The 23756-nt window shown below is 39.0% G+C and overlaps 1 protein-coding gene and 1 long non-coding RNA gene across 2 annotated transcripts; both read right to left on the bottom strand.

Annotated features, from left to right (window-relative positions):
* Positions 1-1740: 1740 nt before the first annotated feature.
* LOC124266317 lies at positions 1741-13557 on the bottom strand. Its single transcript, XM_046701128.1, has 8 exons — positions 13479-13557; positions 11722-11976; positions 10015-10144; positions 7078-7610; positions 6444-6609; positions 5432-5549; positions 4806-5006; positions 1741-1785 (listed from the first exon to the last, which is right to left on the bottom strand). Exons 1-8 carry the CDS (start codon positions 13510-13512, stop codon positions 1741-1743), a joined length of 1482 nt encoding a protein of 493 aa, XP_046557084.1. The 5' UTR covers positions 13513-13557.
* A 995-nt stretch (positions 13558-14552) lies between these two features.
* On the bottom strand, positions 14553-22280 carry LOC124266315. Its single transcript, XR_006895730.1, has 3 exons — positions 22218-22280; positions 15588-15656; positions 14553-14618 (listed from the first exon to the last, which is right to left on the bottom strand). It is a non-coding gene; the product is annotated as an uncharacterized LOC124266315 (long non-coding RNA).
* Positions 22281-23756: the final 1476 nt, after the last annotated feature.

Below are 23756 nucleotides of genomic sequence, written 5' to 3'. Positions count from 1 at the left end.
TTTCATATCAGTGTCCACAAGGTAATTTTCAGGTAAACACCAATACACCTGGATTCTTAACGATGGTAGTTTTGGCCATCTGGCAAACCGAGAATGCAAAATATAAACACGCAGTTTGCAGATGAGTGTGTGAGTGAGTGAGTTGAGATTTAAAGTCACATCGGCAATATTTCAGCCATATCGTGACTATGATGAGTATGTACATGCATATAAGACGAAAGTAGTTGTCAGTTTTATTGTTGATAAAACCCCATTCAACATATGCAACAGCGGCCTGTAAGAAGCAGGACGAGACAAACCAGTGAATGATATTATAAGCATCGGGTGTGGGGTCACGTCATCAACCAGATCACCAGGCTCTGACTGGCTGATACATGTATTCGTGTGAGTTTAGTTTTACGGCTCTTTTAGCAATATTCCAGCAATATCACGGCGGGAGACACAAGTAATGGGCTTCACACATCATGTACATGTAGGGAATCGAACCCGGGTCTTCGTGACGAGCGAACGCTTTAAAGCCTCTAAGCTACCCCACCGTCCCAATTTACATGTAATCACCATCTACAAGGATGTATGAAGGTTGGACCATGAATCCATCCAGGTGAATATGACCAACGAGAAATTCCTTTCTACTCACTTATAATGATTCCAGCTACAGCCCCCGCGCCTAGAGTTTCAGCAGTCGTGTCGTCCGCCGCTGGAAGTCAAGCAGATATGAACGTGATTACTACTTTGAGTTAAGAAGTGCTTAGGGGCTCAAGAACTCCTTGATTGTGGAATCGACTTTTTGATTCGCTCTAAAGTGATCACGAGTCTTTCTGCATTTATGCTCTTGTCTAAACTCTCAGTTTTTGAAATGTGATCGTCATTGTGTTACATGACATATCGCATGAAAGTCAAAGAGTTCCAATATGTTTGTTATAGCACAGGCATTGTCATAAAATACTGTTGATATACCCTCTCAGAGTGTCGCCTAAGTTACTGTTTGAACTTTTATGAGTCAAAACTTTCTTTTTTATGTGTTATGAGGATATGTTTTTGTTAATTATGTCGCATTGATTAACTTTTAGTCTCAAAGTATAAACCGCTGAGTGTGGATTAGAACTCGCATCTTAAACTTACGCTATGTAATTTCACCTGTTATGCTTAAGTTAGAGTTACCTTCCCTATGTTTCCCTTTGTTTTCGGTAGGATGCTGTAAGCTATGAGGGGATTCCAGTAATTTCTAAATGATCATAGTATGGCATGGTGTTTGCTAGAATTCTCCAAAACTGTTAATAGGTATATAAGGGATTGTTGCTGAGATGTACGGGACTACTGCTTTGGATTTACGCTCATCTGTCTGCTAACAGCAACATTTCAAGACCCCACTCAAGAGGCCTCGACTACATTGAACGTTGGCAACTGTCAACAATCTTCAATCACTGCATCTGTATTTTACTGGACCCAATATCTTAGATTTGTGATCCAGTAGTATTGTATGATATATCTGTACTGTCATTCATTGTAACATTCTATATAACTGAGCATAGTAGACTTGTTTGTATTCTATTTTGCTGATTTAAAGAGGACTCACGAGCATTTTATCTCAGTAATTCGTAAACCGTAACATATGTAACTTCAGAACATTCTTAGAATTTTATTTAATAATTTAGAATACAATGATTTAATATTATTATATATTACAATCTATTAGCAAGATATATATTGGGATTAGGGAGTAGAATTTAGCATTTTTCACTACTTACATGTCGTGGTGCCGTTTAGTTCCAACAGGTTCGTCACCTATGAACAGAAATTGTCAAAATAATAACAACTGTTTGGAATGCGAGTGATTTCGTTGGTATATAAATCAATGGATATTGTATATCATCTCGGTATTTTTGTTGTTGCTGTAAAGGGAGATAACTGATTATAAAAATCCAGTTGCCAAGTTTACCGAAATTTCTCTGCTCCATTGTGGCGCCACCAGAAGCTATTACGAGTTATGTCCCTTCTATGTCTCTCCAACTAATTTTACCCTCCCTCCATGCATGTGCTTCAAACAAAAGACCTGCTTGTTGATTAAGATTTAACGTCACATCGGCAATATTTCAGCCATACCGTGACGAGAACATACTTGACATTGAAATGGAGCATGTGTATATAATATAAACCTGTCGTCAAAGGACAGTAAAACAACAAGAATATCACAATTAGAAGAAAAACTAGCGTGGAAAGTTAAAACTATTAGCACTATTTGGACAATGCAATATGAAAACAGGCTATAGATCGCTAACAACTGAAGGTAGATCACCATACTTGGGACCATGGGGACTTACAGTACCTTTGCTACCTGCATGGACCCTAGTTGGATTTACACCATCCCTTCAGCTGCTGGCGAGTGTAAGAAATGTTAGCCAAAATTAAAATAACAGAAATACTACGTTTAATAATCCTGGTAAGTTTAAATTGACTGTGAAAATTTTGGGACTTGCATACCCTCTCAGGAGGACAATAATGTTACAATACTTTAAACCCCCTTGAGGGTACAGCCACTAACAATTATTAATTTAAACTTCCATTCATAAAATATTTATCTATTTACAAATCAGCTAACAGATCTATTCTTTTAAAAATGCAATTATTAAATGATAACTTATATTATTAAAACGATCCTTCATAGTTCGTGATTTGAAAAAGATATCCCTTGTGATGGAATATTAAATACAGTCAAGCAGGACATGCTTGACCGTGATTTTTCATCACAAGGGATACAAAACGGAGCATCCTCACCTTTCAATAGGTACTCATGAGTATATCTTGTGTGGCCAATACGACATCGTTGTATGGTGACCTCTTCAAATCTGGACTGACAACCCAAGTAGGTGCAACTGATATAGGGTTTTATGTCATGTAATTTATTGATTCCTACTAGGGTGTCCCACATCTTCTGCATTAGATCACGAATATAAGATCTGATGACAGCTTTATAATCAAAGTATGGAATACGAAGGGGTGTCACAGATTTGTTGAGTGCTGCCTTGGCAGCAAGATCGGCCATTGTATTCCCAGAAATGCCAACGTGTCTGGGTAACCAACAGAGGACGATGTCGTATTGGCCAATAGCAAGATCATTATATTATTCAATAATTTCTATTAAACGTGGATGTTTACAAGATACATTTTTAATGGCCTGAAGGCAAGAAAGAGAGTCAGAAAGGATTATACATTGTTAATACTTAGGATGTTTTTGAATATATTTAAGCGCCGTTAATATGGCATGTGCTTCAGCTGTGAAAATAAAGGACTATCGCCCGGTAATCTCGAAGATATTGTTCTGGATCCAATGACAGTGGCACAAGCGACTGCGCCACCATACTTGGACCCATCTGTAAATAAGGACTATGTATATCTATAATACTATAATATGTATTATATTTAGTTTTTAATTGATTAAATTCTTGTTTATATTGTAATTCATTAGTTTCAGATTTTTTAAAGGTTGTCAGTGTTAGGTCAACTTGTGGCCTAACCAATTGTCAAGGAGGAGAAGAAAGAAGACGGTAAGGAGCTATATCCAGCTCAATGCCCGCAGCAGACAGGACTGGTTTAATTTTTAACCCAAGAGGTGGAACAAGAGAAGATTTTTTGTTGTATAAATCCTCATGGAGGGGATTGAAGATACAATTATATGCAGGGTTAGACCGGTTGGAATATATTTTTGTAATATATTGTAAAGATAGTTTTATACGGCGTTGTGTAAGAGATAGCAGATCAGCTTCGACATAGAGACCATCAATAGGAAAGGTTCTAAAGGACCAAAGACAAAGTCTTAGACCTTGGTGGTGGACATCATCTTATAGTTTGAGGCTGCTGTTACAGGCTCCACCATATACACTGGAGCCATAATCAAGCTTGGTTCGGACCAGTGATCTATATGGGTGAAGGAGGGTAGCTTGATCCCCTCTCCACTCTGAATTAGAAACGACTTTCAATAAATCGAGTGCTTTCAGGCATTTAGAGATTAAGAGATGTTGGTTGTTAAAAGCTAAATTCCGAAATTCCAGTCTACTTCGTCTTGTATGGGAACTTGACATTTAAAGTTATTTACGTCCCGTCTCTCAAGACATTTAAAATGAGTTACCTCCCATCTCTCGAAACATTTAAACTCACTTAGGTCCCTACTCTCGAGTCTCTTGAAGTCAGTTACCTCCTTTCCTCCGCGACATTTTAAAGTCAGTTACCTCCCTTTCCTCGCGACATTTAAAGTCTGTTAGGTCCCTTCTCGCGAGATATTTAAAGTCAGTTACCTCCCTTCCCTCCCGACTTTTAAAGTCAGTTACCTCCCTTCCCTCGAGACTTTTATAGTCAGTTACCTCCCTTTCTCGAGACTTTTAAAGTCAGTTACGTCCATTCTCTCGAGACTTTTATAGTCTGTTAGGTCCCTTCTCTCGCGAAGATGCTGGTTATTTACAGATCACTATGGAAAAATAAGATATTGCTGACTGGCGTATAAACAACACCCGTGTAGTTCTCGAAGAGACCCATGAAGGTCCGGGTTAGCATATTGATCTTCAGTAACAGGCTTGTCCTAAGAGGCGACTAACGTGATCTGGTGGTCAGGCTCGCTGACTTGGTTGACACATGTCATCGGTTCCCAATTGCGCAGGTCGATGCTCCTGCTGTTGATCACTAGCTAGTCTGGTCCAGACTCGATTATTTACAGACCGCCACCATACAGCTGGAATATAGATGAATGCGGCGTAAAGCTAAACTCACTCTCAAAGAATGCCAATTTCCGGCAACGTCGTATAGTTACTCACCACTTGTTCCTCATATGTGGAGCTCTTCAGCCCCGCCCTGTTGACAACGCGCACCTGCAGCCGAACCTGGGCAGTCGCTAGGGCGTTCTTGGCCACCATCAGCCAGCAGTTGCTGATGTAGACTTTGTTGATCCATTTGTAACACACGCTCAGGGCGTTGGGGCAGTAGCAGTCGTGTACCCTGTCTCTACAGTAAAGCGGCTGAAATCATAACATCATGTTGTAGTCAGTCCCATGTATCCCCATGCCTATCAGACTAATGTATGCCATTAATTGGCCTTTAGCAACCCATTCTTGTCTTCGACACATGCTCGGAGTGTTCATCCCCATGGGAACATTCACGCAGGAATGATATTGATTCCAGTGGTGTGACCTGTCGTTAGAGGCGACCGACGGTTCGCATGGAAACATGTCATCATATCCCAATTGCGTAGATCGATGCTCATGATGTTGACTTAAAGACCGCTGCAATATACCTGGATTATCGCTGAGTGCGGCATTAAACAACAAATAAACAAAACAAAACAAAAGTTTTCGTCTTGGAAATACTAATGAAACTTTTAACAAAATCATCTTTGCATTACCATTTTGCACTTTAGACAATAACACAGAAACGTATGACTCACGTTGATAGATGGAATGGATACATTGTTTGCCCTGAGTAGGTCGCCATCTTCTGTATTGAAGACCTTGACCTCAACATGGTCGAGTCCACTCTCTGCATCGTGTGCGGTCACCGTTAAACTAGGACCAGGAACAGAGAATTAAAAAGTTCATTAGAAATTAGATATATCGTTATGGAAAGTAAAAAGATATGCATTACCGTTATACTCTATGGTTGTTGTTTGACGCCATACTCAGCTATATCATTTCAGTCTGTAAATAATCGAGTCTGGACCAGATAATCCAGTGATCAACATCATGAGCCTATATCTACGCAATTGGGATACGATGACATGTGTCAACCAAGTCAGCGAGCCTGACCACCCGATCGCCTTAGTCGCCTCTAACGACAAGCATTGGCCACACCCCTAGAATCAATATCATTTCAATGTGGATGTTCTCGTGGGAATCCATATTGGAATTCATTCCAAACATTGTACTGTTGGTCTTAACGTGTTTGGTGATCGCGTGTCATCGTAAGACGAAGCACATTGTTTCTTCTCTCAGTCATTGGTCTGTCAGTCACGGAATCGATTATAGTACATTTAGATAACTGTGAACAACAAACAGACAAAGAGGGACCATGATGCACGCTCTGGTGCCCATTTCCCCTTAGATTTAGTAGCTCGTTGCATGTCTGAAACAGACGTTTTTCGCAGTAAGAATACAAATTAACATAAAAGCATCAGTTGATTTCAGACGAAAAACACGGGCCAATAAACAGAAATCAACACAGAATAGTTGTACAAAAACAACGAGTAATTAGTGATAACAACATAGTTACAGTTTTGACGAGAAAGTCCTATAATATCTGACGAAATTAAGCTTATACTATTTGAAGATTTAAATTAATTAAATAAATTAATATGGAAACAATACATTTTGAATGAACAAGTGAACAATATTTTTCATTTAAAAATACTCAACATAGGGTTACTCTGCAGTCAAGCCAATTTACAATCTCCTTTTTCTTACCCGGAACTGAATGGAATGTTGGATTTTTCATTTTTGTTGAATGTCATCAAAGTGAACTGTGGTTCGGTGAAGTCGTAGGTTACACTTGTCGAGTCCACTTTCCTGTTGTCAAGGATGTCCCAGGCTCTTACCCACACAGTAACGGTGGTTCCGCTTGTAACACCAGCTGAAGGGTCGAGAACACGTAGTGATAACGTAAACGTGTCGAGAATATGCATAATGTGTAAAGAAATTTCCTGCTGAACCTTATTCTTTCATCAACGAAATGAAGCTCATAACTTTTTGTCGTATTTTTGTCATGAAATCCGAAAGGGAACATTGTGTTTCTGTTTAGTGAATTGTGTTATTTATCTCCATATTCTATGTTCACTTCCGTGTGTCCACATACACTGGACACTGCTAACTCGGACAACCTATGGCCTCCTTACATGTCCTCAACTACTTTCAGTCATACAATTAAAAACAAAACAAAAAATGGGTCATTTTTCGTCAGAAAACAGGTTGATGTTCTGTCGTGCCGAGACAAAGTTATTTTATCAGTGTTAGCTTAAACAAAAAATTTACATTTGACGCAAAAGTCAAAAATATTTTGTTTTGAAGTTCACAAACAATAACATTACAAAATACTACCAACCAACTGTTGTTTGGTTTGTTGTGTTCAGACCCGAGATATCATTCCAATTTACTGGTGTGTGGTGCGCTCTGCCTCCACTCTTGTTGACGGTATGCGTCCACTCAAATCTCACAATGCCCCGTACATTGGGGATAGCCGCTGTAGTTCTTCTTCCATAATGATCATCATTTGTATGAGGTACTTCCTTATAGATTGGTGGGTTTTCTACAACCTTCACACGGAAGGGGAGGATGCTGTTCAGGAATTTACCACTTTCATGGACGTAGTTCAGAAAATGATCTTGCCAGTTGGTGACTAGTGGCGTGGAGGCATCGGTCATCCACTGGAAGCCATGGTCTTGCACAGCTGACGATATGTACAGGGCATTGGCTGGATCCGTGGTCACTGCCGACTCCTTGTCGTACAGAGCAAACCTTCTCAGGTATACAGAGTTATTGGCCTTGTCGGCAGCTTCAAGGACAAAAGAATACATCCCTGGTCTGTCGGGGACATAGGGATGAGGATAGGAGATTGGATCGGTATGGTCAACTTCTCTGTGAACAACGGGTCTCAGTTTGTCTACTTCCGTCAAGCTTCCGTTCTGACTGGGTTCAAGTTTGAAGACTTCCCATGTGTACTTGTCCATTCCAGATTGTGAATCCCTCCATGCATCCCAGTGTATGTTTATTGGCTCCTATTTAAGGAAAACCGACTGCAAGTCATTCATCATCTAAAAGACTAACATGAAGCTAATCATTGCATGCATAACTACAGGGTTATATATTGCATGCATAACTACAGGGTTATATATTGCATGCATAACTACAGGGTTATATATTGCATGCATAACTACAGGGTTATATATTGCATGCATAACTACAGGGTTATAAATTTTGAAAGTTTGAATGCTTCCCATGTGTACTTGTCCGTTCCAGATTTAGTGTCGGTCCAACCCTCCCACTTCACGTCGATTGGTTGCTATGTAATGTAAAGACTGATTATTTTTTCTTTATCCGAGGAGATTGAGAAAATTGTCATCAAACTTCTCCTCCGAAACTGGATAATGGGAAATAATGCTCGCCACTCTCGTAATTTCACAATTTACAATTATCAGAGTAAATGATAATGGAAATTTTCTGTTGTCAAGTCAAGTAATTGGAATCTGAATGAAATTGCACTTTGTGTGACAGTCATTTCTATCTACTTAATACTATGTTCTCTTCAACAAAGGTAAATACAGTTGATTGTTTTGGTCAGCGTTTGACAATTCTGTTGCAATTATAACTTTTGCAAATGCCACAATGTCGAGTGAGACGGCCACCATCGAAATGATGACATCGTGAAGCAGTGAAGATAAGAGTTTGAATTGATCTTCAAGTAACCCAGGCTTGTCGTAAGAGGGGACTAACGGGATCGGGTGGTCAGGCTCGCTCACTTGGCTGGCACATGCCATCGTATCCCAATAGCTAAGATCGATTCTCATGTTGCTGATCACTAGATTGTCTGGTGCAGCCTGGATTTATTTAAAGACCACCGGCATATAGCTAGAATATTGCTGAGAGCGGGGTAAAACTGAACACACTCACTATGCGTCTGTTTGTGATCATGAGTAGTTTCGAAACATCAGTAGTACATTACAATCTCTTCAGTGTCATACAATCTCCCCAATTTAGATCCAACATTTTAAAATACATTTCAATGCCAACAGTTTTATCGTTTCAGTGTATATTTGACTCTGTAATCGTCATACTATACCCATACCAATATGTTTTTGTTGGAAATATACCTGAGATGTCTCCTCATACAAACTATGAAGCTAAGAGTATGGTAAACGGGGTTACCTTTGTGAATTCTGGGTGAATCTGAAAACCGTCATTGGGGTTGTTGTACACGGGTTTGAACCGTGTCAACGTGGAATGCTAAAATGCTGACAGCGTCCTCCCCGGTATAGTGTTGTGTGGCTCCTCCGCTCAGACTCCGGTAGCCACCACTTGAAACTCGGAATGTCAAGGTCAACCTAGATTAACGTAAAGTCCGTTTATGAAGGACTTTTATAATCAGAGAAAATGTCGTCTTCACCACAATCCATTCTTGTTAGTTGCAGTATATAAGACAAAATTGTATTTTAATAATAATTGCTTATTTTTATCATCCGACTAAAGCTGTGACAATCGCCAGTAACTAATGACAAATGTAATTCGACTGCTAGTGATATATTGCTAGTTGGTACTATTTTTCTGTCTATCGATGGCAGTATGTATATTATCGTATAACTGTATAACTAACTTGACCAAGTCCCAATGTGGCTGAAATACTGCTGACGTGCCTAAGATTAAACTCACTCACTAACTCACCTACTACGTAGTGGCAACCCTTAAGCATACCGGGACACTTTGATAATGGGTTAGAATCCTCGATTTGGACCCTATTTTATCCATGATCATATTTACATATCCATATACATTTATCAAATCGTCAGTTTCCAAGCATGATTTACAAGCTGAGTGCAATGAACTACACCACTTCTCACAATAGTCTGTTTCCTAGCCTTACTGCACCACACTTCAGGAAATGCGTGCGGAACAACCGCGATATGTTAAGCTACAGACGAATGGTTGAAGCGCTAGTAAACTATCTGTGACCTTTGGCAGCAGCGAATGAAATATAGAGTTACTGCTGCCCCTGACTGACAAAAATAGCAGGTTTGATCGTTCGAGAGGCTTTCAAGTTGAATCGTTTCTTGAAGGACGTGATATGTTACGCTACAGACGTAACCTGGTACTAATGAGGAACTAATTTGGTACATTTGTGGAACCAAAAATATTTTTAAGCATAACAACATTTTATACCATTGTGGGTGGTATTCACAAATTTGGTGACAATATTCAAAAGTGTTCATTTGTTGGCTGAAAATATAGAATATAGCAAGACAAAAGTAAATGTACGTATGTAACTTACTTGTCACCATCAACCAAAAGGTTATTGTACTTTGTCCCAAAGGAACAGCTGACCGTGTTCTTTGGGTTTTCGGAGCTGACTGTTTCACCACAAGCAAATTCCTTGTCCGGCGAAGCAATGTCAGGTCCACCTTGGTAAAACGTATAATTTACTAGATAACAATCGTCATGTGGGAGTAGACCCGTGAAGGTCCTGGTTAGAATTGATCTTCATTAACCCATGCTTGTCGTAAGAGTCGACTAACGGGATTGGGTGGTCAGGTTGACCTTGGTTGACACATGTCACAATATCCCAGTTGGGTAGATTATTGTTCATGCTGTTGATCACTGGATTGTCTGGCTGAGACTCGATTATTTACAGACCACCGCGTAAAACATAACTCACTCAATCGCTCATGAGCAGTACGTTACATTTAATATTAAAGAATTGGCAGCGAATGGTTGAAGGGCTAGTAAAATATATGTTACCTTTGGCAGCAGCGAATGAAATTTAGAGTTACTGCCTCTAATGTTTACACATGTAACATGTCTTATCGTTAGTGAGGTTTCCAACTGAATCGTTTCTTGAAGGCCCATCCTATCTAGTATATAAGAACTTTGTTCCTTGGCTATATATTTGAGAACCGTGAGATATCCGTGTTAGAATTGGTCTTCAGCATCCCATACATTTGTACTCTTTTTACGAGCGACTAACGGCATCGTGTGGCTAGGTCCGCTCACTTGGTTGACACATGTCATCGTATCCCAGTTATGTAGACCGAAGCTCATGCTGTTGATCACTGGATTGTTTGTTCCAGGCTCGATTATTTACAGACCGCTGCCATATAAGTGGAATATTCACGTGCGTGCGGCGTTAAGTTAACTAACCAACCTACTAACCAATTGTAAAAACTACTTCTTATGTGAATTAGAGTCATAATACCGTAAAATGAATGAAACTTTGAAGAATAATATAACAACTCCATGACAAACAATATCCTAATTATACTATTAACATAATTATATATATATTGTAATACAGACCGCGGCCTTACAGCTGGAGTGCGACATTAAACAACAAAACACATCTCTGAACACCAAAACTGCACACGTCCAATACTGAACAAAAGAGAAAATTTAATGCTTGGAGACATTGAAGAATGACAACCCCCAAACTGCACACGTCCAATACAGAACAGAAATGAAGTGCTTGAGGACATTGGAGATTGACAAACACCAAAACTGCACACTTCCACAGAACCCCCAAAATGCTTGAAGACACTGGAGATTGATAAACACCAAAACTGCACACTTCCACTACAGAACAACACAACGAAGAATGACACACATGTAAACACACCACTTACATTTACAAGGTCTGAAAATTACTAATTGAGTTTAGTTTTACGCCGCTTTTAGCATTATTCCAGCAGTATCACGGTGGGGGGCACCAGAAATGGACTTCATACAATTTACCCATGTGGGGAATTGAACTCGGGTCTTCGGCTGGACGAGCGAACACTTTAGCCACTAAGCTTCCCCACAGCCCCCCGACTCAATGGGTAGTTTCACTTAGTTTCCATCCTTACATTTTTGACGAACGATTTGTGTCCGACAATAACATGGTAATCCAAGGAAACAGATTCCACTGAGAGTAAATGGCAAAACAGCGATGGGATTTATCCGAATGTATCACTGAAAAGGAATACGATCACTACCAATTACTTACTCATCTTGACAAATGCTCTGGCAATTCCAGTCTTGGCTTCGATGATATAAGCTGGGGGATGTGGCAGAGCTCTGCCTTTAAATATAGCACTGGCCGTTACGTTGATGTTGTTGAGTCGCTCTTGATTTGTCCATACAATGACTTGTTCAGCTTGCTGTGTACCGTCTGCTATGAGACTATAGATGTGCTTGCCATCCTCAATGTATGAAAACTGTGCCTGTATCTGCGTCACCTCTGGCACTTGTGTCTTCTTGACTGTTTGGTGGAATGTTCAAATGAATCCAAATATATCGCCCAAGAGGATACGTAAGTCCCAAAGCTTCAAAGTCCATTCCAATTTACCAGAATTATAATCTGAGTATATTTGTTATTTTTAATAATGGCTAAAACCCAGTACATGCGCCAGCGGCTGAGGGGGTGGTGTAAATCCGGCTAGGGTCCATGCAGGTAGCAAAAGTACTGTAAGTCCCCATGGGCCCTAGTATGGTGATCTATTTTCAGCTTATCTTGGCGATCTCTTGTCTGTTTTTATATTATGTATTGTCCAAATAGCGCTATTAACTTTAACTTCACATGCTAGTTTCAATTCTGACTGTGATAATCTAGTTGTTTTACTGTCCTTTGCCGACAGGTGTTATAATATATACATATTGCTTATAAACGTCCAATTTGTTCTCGTCACAATATGGCTGCAAAATTGCCGATGTGACGTTAAATATAAACTCACTCACCCAAAATATTCAAGTACATTTAATGTAACCAATGTTTTAGTCGTAGAATATGTGTGCTTTTAATGTATGGCTAGATTTCTCTAAATTGCTAACAGCTGAAGGGGTGGGGTAAATCCAGCTAGGGTCCACGCAGAAAGCAAATCTAAGTCCCAAAGAGGTCTAGTATGGTGATCTACCTTCAGTTGTTAGTGATCTACAGCCGGTTATATATTGTATTGTCTTCTATATTTCAACGGTTTTAGATTTGTATACTAGTTTTATATCTTTATCTGTGATCATCTAGTTGTTTTACTGTCCTTCGTTGGCAGGGTTTTATAACTTGGTTTTAATTATGAGAACCTACTACTAATTATAGTCACGGGTAGCAAAGGCACTGTAAGTCCCCATGGTCCTTAGCATGGTGATCTACCTTCAGTTGTTGGGGATCTTTAGCCCATTTTTACATTATATTGTCCAGAAATAATTTTCTACTTTTAATGATATCTGCTAGCTAGTTTTAAGTCAATCTGTGATAATCTAGTGGTTTTACTGTCCTTCGTTGACGGGGTTTTATATATTATATGTATGTATTATGCATTTAGAACTAGTTTTAGTCACGATATGGCTGAATATTGCCCATGTGACTTTAAATCTTAACTCACTCACTCACTATTATAGTCACGATATTGCTGAAATACTGCCGATGTGACTTAAAATCTTAACTCACTTACTCCAAATAGATGATCACAACCTCTGTTATGTGTCAATTCACACCTTCAACAATGGTCCTTGTAAATACTTAAGTGAACAAAACAAAAATGGATGTACATGTATTCACGTATCAAACTTCCATCATATGTTTGATGAAACGCCATTCAAGTCCATGGTTCAACAGAATATCTTACTCCTGTGTATATACATGTATAACTACATTTTGAAATTAATTTAATTGAAACTGAGACTGTTTAGATTAAAACACTCACAATAATGAACATTTATCAATAATATAGAGGAGCTCAAATGTTGGAAAACGTTTACTTGACTTACGATGTATGCAAAACTCCCCATCGAAGTCATCCATACAGTTGCAAACAACGCTGGCACCATTCTCTTGACAGTCCCCTGGGTAGCATGGTCGCTCCGTATTACAGTCATCTAGAAACAGTTACTTTCAGGTCAGTGTGTATAATGTTTCCTTGAGGGAACATAATGCTGTGGATCAAATACCAGATCCTACAAATCGATGTGCCTCATATGGTGAAATTGGTACGTGTCCAAACACATGGACAATTCATTCGAGTGACTCTTTGTTAATCAACATTTCCCCTTACAATAACACAACATTAAACGATATTTTATATCTTACATCATACGAAGAAACGTTTTGAGTAATCAATGCATTCTTACACAATAAGATGTTGACTTGCTCTAAACGTTTGTTTAAGTTCTTTAACGCCCCACTCAGCAGTATTCAAGATATATGTCAGTGGTCTGCAAATGATCGAGTCAGGACCAGACAATCCAGTGATCAACGTCTAAACTTGTAACATGCGATGACATGCCTTACCACCAGAAACCTCTTACGACAAGCATGGTTGCTGAAGACCTATTTTAAACGAACCACGAAGCAGCTTACATCCAGTGCATGTCGCTCCAGTATATCCATCCAAGCAACTACATCTTCCTGGGGACGAGCATGTTCCACCATTAGCACACGGGGGGTAACACAGTGCTGAAAGTAGTTCAGAAGAGAGTCTATTGTGGAATTACCAGTGGAAAACCACAATACAATTCATGACGAAAATGATAATGTATTTTCCAACAGTTTTTTAAAAATCAATAAAAAAATAGTTTTCTTCCCTCTTGCTCTTTTCCAGTCTTTGAACAAGCTCACATTTTCAAGACAGTATGCCTATCTGTATTGAGTATATAACAAAAAATCGGAAAGAAAAGCAAGATAAGAGTAACTAGTCATCTTAAAATATTTTAGGAGTACAGATTCCACATAATCGTCATGAAGTCAAGCCCATATTCACTGCAAATATGCATATATCTGACTCATTCATATTTTCTATAGAACAATACTCACCGATATTGCAATTTCCATCTCCATTTTCAGCCCACCCGGGACAACACTTGTAAGCTGTAGTATAAAGGGGCACGTGTATAAGTGCGTGAGCACAGCAACTGAAACATGAAATATTGATTTCACAAACTTCAAAGTATGAATTATATGCACAAGTCGAGGGATTCTCATTAGGGACCTTTCAGAATTTATAGCTAGGGGTGGGGGGTTGATGATGAGTTTCATGAAGCAGCATGTACAATTTGAATCCCCTAAAATTTATGTACAAAGTAAGTGACCCAGCCTTGCGTATCATGTACACAATCAATGACACCCCTCCATTCCCATAATTCTTAAGGCTAATTTTTTAATATCTCTATGTACAAAATTGCTGCTCCCCCCTTATACATGCATACAGAATTGATCCCCCCCCCACGCCTCCCTAGAACAAAGTTGGTGACCCCTCTTAGAATCATCATCATCCCCCAGCGATAAATTATGAACGGCCCCTTACTGCAATATATCAAAGAATACGTCAAAACATAGTTCCATAATGAAAAAGGGATGGTTTCTGCTGAACGCATACTCCGCTTTAGGTTCCGACTATATTATAAACACTACCTCACATAAACATCAAGGTATGCATAAAGTCGAGGGATTCTCATTATTGCAAGCTAATAAACAAGCGTTAAAACCATAAAGAAAACGGAATAGTTTCTGCTGAAAGCATACTCATGTTTACAATTCCTACTATATTATAGACACAGGCTAAAACAATGTTATGTTTATTGTGTTCAATATTGCATAGTGTTGTTTGCTTAACGGTGAGTGTGTTCTGCACAACTGATACAAAATGTCAAAGGATGAACTGTCTCCTTTGGAAACTATGAGTGTCACCGTCCGCACTTTAGTCAAACATTGTTGAAATTGAAGGGATCTACGTAAATACTTCGAGTTAATGATGGCTATAGAAGGGATACGCAGGGGTCGTGTATTTTATACTTCGAGACAACCGGAAGTTCCATACACTTATGTTCGACACAACGGTGTTTGATTGTATGTAATAGTTAAATTTCGAAGCAAAGACTTACGTCCACCAACAAGAAGAAATGCAGATATAGCTTGATTTGTAGATGACCTTCGTGTAGGGACATATATTGCTGAAAGAAATACAAAACATATTATTTCCCTCATGTAAATACTATAATTGTAAGATTATTGTTTGTCATGAAGTTTTTATTTTATTGTTTAAAACTTTAATAATTTGATGGGACTTGACGCTAATTGACACAAGAATTAGTTGCGACAGACTATTTCAACAGCAGTGGATAGTGCAGAATGAAGTACTGCAAAGGTAGAAACGATCCATGCAACTAAAAAAGTAAACAGCCAAAGACAACCAAAAAAAAAAGAAAATGTAAGTGATGGTGACGATATCTTAAACAAAAGATTGTATATAATAATAATGTTTTTGATTCAGATTTAATAGTTGTGTTTGGCCTTTAGTTTGCAGACTTTCCGCAACTGTTAGGGACCGTTTATACCCTGAGGGAGTGGGGTGGTCACTCATTTTGTTCTGGGGAGGTAGGGGGTCATCAATTTTGAATATATAAACGACTGTGACGGGCAAGAACAGCGAAGCGTTGGCGACGTCATATTGGACAGCGCGTCCTCTTCACCGAGGAGAGCACGTTCTGCATGTTCCCTTCTAATGACAGACACCTTGTTTATCGTCGAGGTGGAGAACGTGCTCCTCGTTGTTCGTCCCCTTTGGGTGTAGGAGTGCCATGGTGTGGGGAGGCATTTGTGGTGACGAGAGGATGCCATTGTCATAACTGATGGTTAAATGCCGTACGATACAGAGATTGGATTCTACGCCCTGTTTTGCTTCCAGTCCTTCGTCATCAGCCGTGAACAAATGGTAAATGAAAAAAAAGAGGGTTTTAGAACAAGCTATTCTACCACAGACAATATACTCAAGAAGTATTTAGCCCATATGTATAAAAAAGTCGATACATTATATACATGTTTTGTAGATTTCCCATACGCATTTGATTCAGTGCAGAGACACAAACTATGGTGTGTTTTTGAATTGCATCGTCTCCATTCAAAAATGGATAAAAGCTTAAAATAAATTCATGATAATGTTAAAGCTTGTGTTCGTACAAATAACAATGTTCTTAAGTGAGTATTTGATAGTCCCGTTGATGTTAGGCAAGGTTGTGTCCTAAGCCTTTGTGTATTCTTTTATCATTAACGAAATAGTGGTTGAGATTAACTGTTTATGTGTGAATCGTGTTCAGTTATATCAAGATCTTACTGGTATCGATATACTACTGTTTGCTGATGGAATGGTCATCGGTCATAGGGCTGCAAAGGCCAATTAATACCTTAGAAACTAATCCAATACGCGTCAACCTCGATAAAGCAAAAAATATGGTGTTTAAAGATGGATCTAAACTGTCAAAACATGAACCTATAAATCAACTACCATTGAAGCTGTCACTTCCTACCAACATCTTGGTGTATTATTAAGTAAAACTCTGAATTGTCCCTATCTCCCCAAACCATTTAATGTATGCCAAGAAACTTTTAGTAATCATTCTATACCTCTTTTATGATATTTATTTTAAAATATTTTAAGATAATGCCCATATTACTGTACTGGTCAGCATTATGGGGGTCCTATAAGCACGATTGTTTGAAAGGGGTAATATTTATGCAAGTAAACGATTTCCAAGTTTGCGAATGTCTACACCCAATAACATTGTCCTTGGAGAAACTGGTAGATATCCTATTTATATATTGACTCTTTAAACTTGAATTGTTGTTTGGTTAAACCTATTGTCCATGCAATCTAAACTCGACAAAAGTGTATACAATGTTACATAATCTGGACTAAATGCATGAGTCGGTTTAATAGGAATTAAAAGTGAAAACGGTTCTATTTTGACTTGGGCTTGGCTATGTGGGAATATGGCAATTGGCGACAAACAGCATTTATTAGATTTACTTGTAATAGGAAGGAAAGATAATTCTGTACAAGAGTGGCAACAAAACTTTAAAATAGTTCCTGTACTTTTACTTATTCCTTGTTTGAAGAAATTTGCATGAATGACCCATACGTGCGTTATGTCAATTTGAAGAATGTATGAATAGCCCTACCCCAGTTTCGCTCAGTTTAAATGTGTTATAACGAAAACAAACCCCTCAATGTGCAGACAATACAAATTATATGTCTGTGAAGATGCAGGTTAGAAATGGTCTTCAGCAACCCATGATTGTCGATAGAGGCGAAAAACGGGATCGGGTTGTTAGGCTCGCTGACTTGGTTGACACATGTCATCGTATTCTGGATCGATGTCGATTACTTGTTTGAGTCGATAATTTACAGACCGCGGCCTTAAAGCTGTAATATCACGGCCTTTGGCAACAACAAACATATCATTGAAGATGAGTACCATGATCTACTAATTTGTGATCAATACAGTAAAAGGTCCTGGCTCTCAGTCCAATCTCTCTCATTCTGTTCCGTACAGTTTGACCGGATATCCTTCGAAGTCCAGGCACCCTAGCTGCTGTGCTCTCACCCATGGCAGTACGATGACGCAAATGTACTTCCCGGATGTACCGATCTTGAGTTGCAGTGGTGACTCGAGGTCTGCCTGTACGGGGACGGTCATTTGATATACCTGTTTGGTTGTAACGAGTTGCAAGCAGTGATATCGTGCTCAGCCTAACATTCAGACGCCTGGCAACAGAAGATTGGTAATCTCCAGCGTGCATTCTTTCAATGGCGATGTTCCGTGTCGCAGCGTCAAGACGTGACGTAGTGATTTCACCTTGAAACTCCTTCAAAACGAATGCCGATTTCCGAAATTAATCTGGATTTTTAGAGCCAGACAGTGGATGCCCTTTGCTGCACAATTTCAACAGGAAGGTTGCGTTTTGGCGATGCCTTTTTAATTCTGGTGAGAATCTTATCAAAATCAACATTTTCAGGTAAAGTCGATTTTTAACTTGTACAAGAATGTAAGAGCATGTTATCAACACTTTTGTTACATATTTTGACGATTGTTTGAACACAACTGGTAATTAAGAGATTTTTAAAAATACAAAACGCATATGCGTTTCTTTTTTGAGATAGTATACATTAAACACATTGGAAAAATATATATATCAATCAAAATGTAACTTGGAAACGGAGAACCCAATTGCTCTCTCTAGAATGGTATGAACCCTTCTGTCTTGATGACCTAGAGTCTTAGCCTTAATCTCATGTCTAAGATTACCTTAATCGGAAATGTATACGGGTTTTTTCTGGTTCAATTAAATGTCTCCCAGGCGTCGAGTATTATGTCTAGTATGTAATACTAGTAGTATACAATGTATGCTACAAACTAGTTGTATTTTATAGGGCTGCACGATATTACCGGTATACCGGTAAACCGCAATACGAAATTGTAACAATTACGTTTAGCGATACTTTTATGACGTATACCGCCAAAGATTTATTTGTTTAATGTTAACCCATTCAACACCGCACATAAGACTTCCGCCCGTATACCCCCTAAATTTTAATGGTGAGGAAAAATATATATATGTATATTCAGGTAATATAGGTGGCGGTGGCGGTGGTGGTGGGTGGTGATTGGCGGAAGTCTTTCCAAAAGATTGGCAACGGGTCCACTTAAAAATTGTCAAAGAGCAAAGTATGGACGTTTCGAGGAAATCATTACAATTGAATAAACTAATGAATAAAATCAACAGTTTTCATAAAAGTTGTCAAACGTACATCTAAGTTACTATTTCCATCTTTTCGTTTGATCATGTTATGCAAGTCAAGTGACATCTCGGCTTTCGTCACCTCGATCTTCATGCTCGGACACGATGTTTAATGAGAAAATATTTGCTTAAAGAATATTTGTCACAGGTGGCCACCTAGCACGAGACGTCCAATAAGTACTATAATTTACGTATATGGCGATTTGTTGCTTAACACGTTCAGAAAAGCATTATTGTACCAAAAACTTTTGTCTAAAAGTTTTCGTTTATGAGGACGCTATCCATTGCTGTAATATGATTGGCTTACGGGCATGATTTTTACCAATCACGAACCTTATAGCAGACTGTGGGGAAAAACCGTCATTAGAAACCAACCTTTATCCAATAAAATCGCTTCTTACAACTGCGAAAATACTCCTGGCAAGGTTACTGTAATATAATTGATGATTAGAGCTTTGGAACAATACCCGCCATCAAATGAATCTTCTAGAGTGTTGTTCATACGGAGCTTCGAAAACGGAGGCCTGTCCCAATGTTGTGTCAGGTTACCGGGTGAAAAGCCACGGTTATCGGGAAATAGGCGACAATACATATTATTTAATTAATCTTGATATAATAATATTCTGATTACGTAAAAATGAAAATATAAAAGAAATAGGTAAGAGGATATTATGGCATCTTACAAATGGATTAAAGTAGCGGTAGTTAACGTCTCCTTCGTGGTTTATATGGACATTTTAAGTGTGTGAATATGTATTACTATTGGAAATAAACTTATTTAAGTTGAAGTTGTATTATTTGAATAATATGATCAACATACCTTTGGTATTTATCGACAGTTGGATTAGACCTAAAAAAAATAAATGGTGTATGACATAGCAATAATGTTTCACGAGCTGATATTTTCCTTGATAAACGTAGGCTTCTATCTTATTATAAGGTTATGTTTCTCATGTTTCATTTTTTTTTCATTATTCTATTCAGTCTAAAGAAAGTGTACTTTACCTGATACAGAGTGACTTTTGCCCATCGTGAGTGTTTTGTTAAATAATATATGTATGTCAATGTGTACGAAACGTCATTCATGAAATAGGTAATGTTAAAATTAAACGTTTTGCTTAGAATGGGCACTTCAAGATCATGTCACATGATTGTGACTTCAATTAAATTTTTCTTGAGTAATAGAGAGGTGTACAGTAAATTCTTTAACTCTTTAAATTATTTGAAATTCAACATCCTTTGCTGTTTAAAGAGCTAGTTTCAGCTGAATTTGTCATATATATGAAATGAGATATCATACATTTATCTGCGTTAACTTTCCTTTGGACAGCAGCTACAATTAAAAGAAACACTTGTTGAAAGGGGTTTTTTTATAGTAAAGCGTAGGGCTAGTAATTATTTGGGAAAGGACTAGTGACATACAAAATCCACGAGCCCGGATGGCCAGTTAAAATCTTTAGTGAGTGTCGATTCCTGTTGTTTTATAATAAAAATATTGCAGAAGAATGTTCTGGATTTTCTTTTTTCACTTTGAAAGAAGCTATACAATGCACAATGGTTACTAACATATACTGTGATTCAATTTGAAGCTAAAATAATATTACCAAGTGGACAGATCTCAAAAACTGTTCTTTCACAATATATTGCAATACGTATCGCAATACAGAAGAGTGTATCGCAATATATCGCAATACGAAATTTCGGGCAAAGTATTTTATCCAAGCTGCCATCAAAAGCGGGACAATACCCTTCCTTCGTGTTTCCTGATAAGTCACGCACATGGGACATGACGCTCCTCCAACCGTGTCCCATCCCCACTGCTTCTTATCTGTGTACTTATCTGTCACTTTACAAAGATATAATAATGTGCACGCCCATATGTCTTGTTGTGGTTTGTGGACCTGTGCATAGAGCTCAGGTCACAAATCAGTTGAAGATAAGCAACGTTGCATGTGGAGAGTATTTGGATGGGTGACCGTGTGTGACAGCTTAACTCCTGACAGGTTCTATGACTTCAGTCCTGCCCCATAACAGAGTACATTTGGCCTCACCTTAGTCAAGTGAGTTTGTCATTAACCTTCTAGCTCCTCACAGACAACTTGGGTTATCAAGGGTAATAAAAATCAGATTGTGCGCTTTGAGCAGGATATGAAGTCTGGAAAGGCGCGTTATAAATATCATCACTAGTATATCTTATTACGCTGAAGGCAAGTGCTAAACAGTGACTGGGTGATTTGTGGATTTCACATTAGAGTGTCAGTTCCGTCACAAAATGGTATTTCTTAATTCATACAGCTACCGATACTGATAATGGTGCCGATAATGGTGTAGATACTAAGGCATGTACAGCAACCGAAACGTCAATTTTTCTGTTGCCATCAACATTTCTCTGCGTGGAAACCTTGCTTTCCTAATGCCAGTTTTGATACTGTTTCACGGAAGTTGGTTAATTACAACAGACACTGAAATGTACACAATAGCAAGTACGCACGGCTAATAAAACATTTCATTTAAAACATCAACACTTGCGAAAACACAGCCTCAATATCAGCCGAAGCGGGCGCATAAGGCTTTCTAGACACCAGGTGTTTGTGGACAGTTTCAGCATGTTCTACGTTAGCACCATTATAGGAGGGGTACAGAAAGTCCGCAGTCTAGACTACCAGTTTGTGGATGTCGCGGTGGCCGAGCGGGTTAGGCGGCTGACTTTAATATTTAATCTTAAACAACTTTAAATTGCCCGTAGCAGTCACAGTCATATTCATATATATGGCATATATGAAAACATTTCTTTGGACAGTCGAGAGCAATCTCCCTTTAAACACTAGCAATAACCAAAATAACACTATGGTTTGTATCAGCAGAAAAAAAGTTAAAATGATTTCTGCTTTTCGAATTCTGCTGGTTTCAGTTTTCGTAAAAACCATAAATCTTACCCGCTCCATTGAACAGAGTCTTCCACAGCGAGAACCACAATGAAAACTGCCAATACAAACGCTGCCATACTGAATGACCGCATGAGTGACTGGATCGAGACTATATACCCTCTAACAAGGAAGCACAATACCACTGTTTGTTATCTCAGTCCCGCCAAGTAGACTGTACAGAGAACTTGTACACCGTTCATGATTTGGGGGGGGGGGGGGGATCCATAGATCTGCATTCGCATAACATCGGTAATTTCCGTAGATCATACGTGACTTAATTATTAAAAGTACAGAGTTACTAACACGAAGTACCAAATGAATTCCAACAGTTCCGCATTCCCAGCGGGTAACACAAAATGTTACTCGCTTCTAAGCAGGGTATACTGAAAAATAATGGAAGAGCGCTGAGAAAAACGACGTTTAAGTGTGAGGTATGATAATAAAATGTGTTGTTACTGTGTGTAACATTGAAGCGTTGTGGTAGCAGCTTTGATCTTGGCCGCCATCAGTGGAATATTTTTCTCGTCGAGTGAGTGAGTGAGTTGAGTTTTACGCCGCACTCAGCAATATTCCAGCTATATAGTGGCGGTCTGTAAATAATCAAGTCTGGACCAGACAATCCAATGATCAACAGCATGAGCATTGATCTGCGCAACTGGGAACCGATGGCATGTGTCAGCCAAGTCAGCGAGCCTGACCATCCGATCCCGTTGGTCAGAGCCAGTGAAGGGTGTCAAACACGGTAATCGTGCTAAAACATGCAGACATGGCTTTGTTTGTTTGATGTATAACACAGCACTCAGCAATATATTCCAGCTGCAGTCTGTAAATACTGGACTCCACGGCCAGTGATCAACATCAACCAAGTCAGCGATCCTGACCACCCGATCCCACCCGTTAGTCGCCTCTTACGACAAGCATAGATTACTGAAAATCAATATTCTAACCCGGATCTTCACGGGTTTTTCACGTCGAGCATGTCTGGAAAAAATAATAATAGTCAACGCCCAAGGTATTCCACAGTTATCTAATAAGAGCCAGGGGTGACGGACACCACCTCAATGTCATTGTTGATTGGTACAAAATGACTGTCAACGAAGTGAAGTGTCCTGTCAAATCGGCACAGATTCACTTTGCATCAAACTTTGCAACGAGGTAATGTCCTCTATGTTGAGGGGCAGTGAGATAGCCTAGTGGTTATTGCGTTCGCTCGTCACACGGAAGACCCGGGTTCGATTCCCAACATGGGTACAATGTGTGAAGCACAGTTCTGGTGTCCCCAGCGTCATATTGCTGGAATATTGCTAAAGACGGTGTAAAACCATACTCACTCACTCACATATACACCGATTGGCTTCAACTCCCATACATTCATGTGTTTTATTAATTTGGGAAACTTGCCTCACAACTGTAAAATGTATAGGCGGAGTTCCGTGACGTAATCAATCACCTTTAGTCACAGACAGGACCGATAACTACTCGGGAACTTTCCGCTGAACGAGGATGTCGGTTCCCAAACAAGTGAGTAATATTATAGAATGCATATAT

This window comes from Haliotis rubra, unplaced genomic scaffold (genome assembly GCF_003918875.1).
Source record: "Haliotis rubra isolate DU_JTF1 unplaced genomic scaffold, ASM391887v1 Scf1247, whole genome shotgun sequence".
Lineage (NCBI taxonomy): Eukaryota > Metazoa > Mollusca > Gastropoda > Lepetellida > Haliotidae > Haliotis > Haliotis rubra.
Note: the sequence above shows the minus strand (reverse complement) of the source record. Positions and strands in the feature narration are given on the sequence as shown.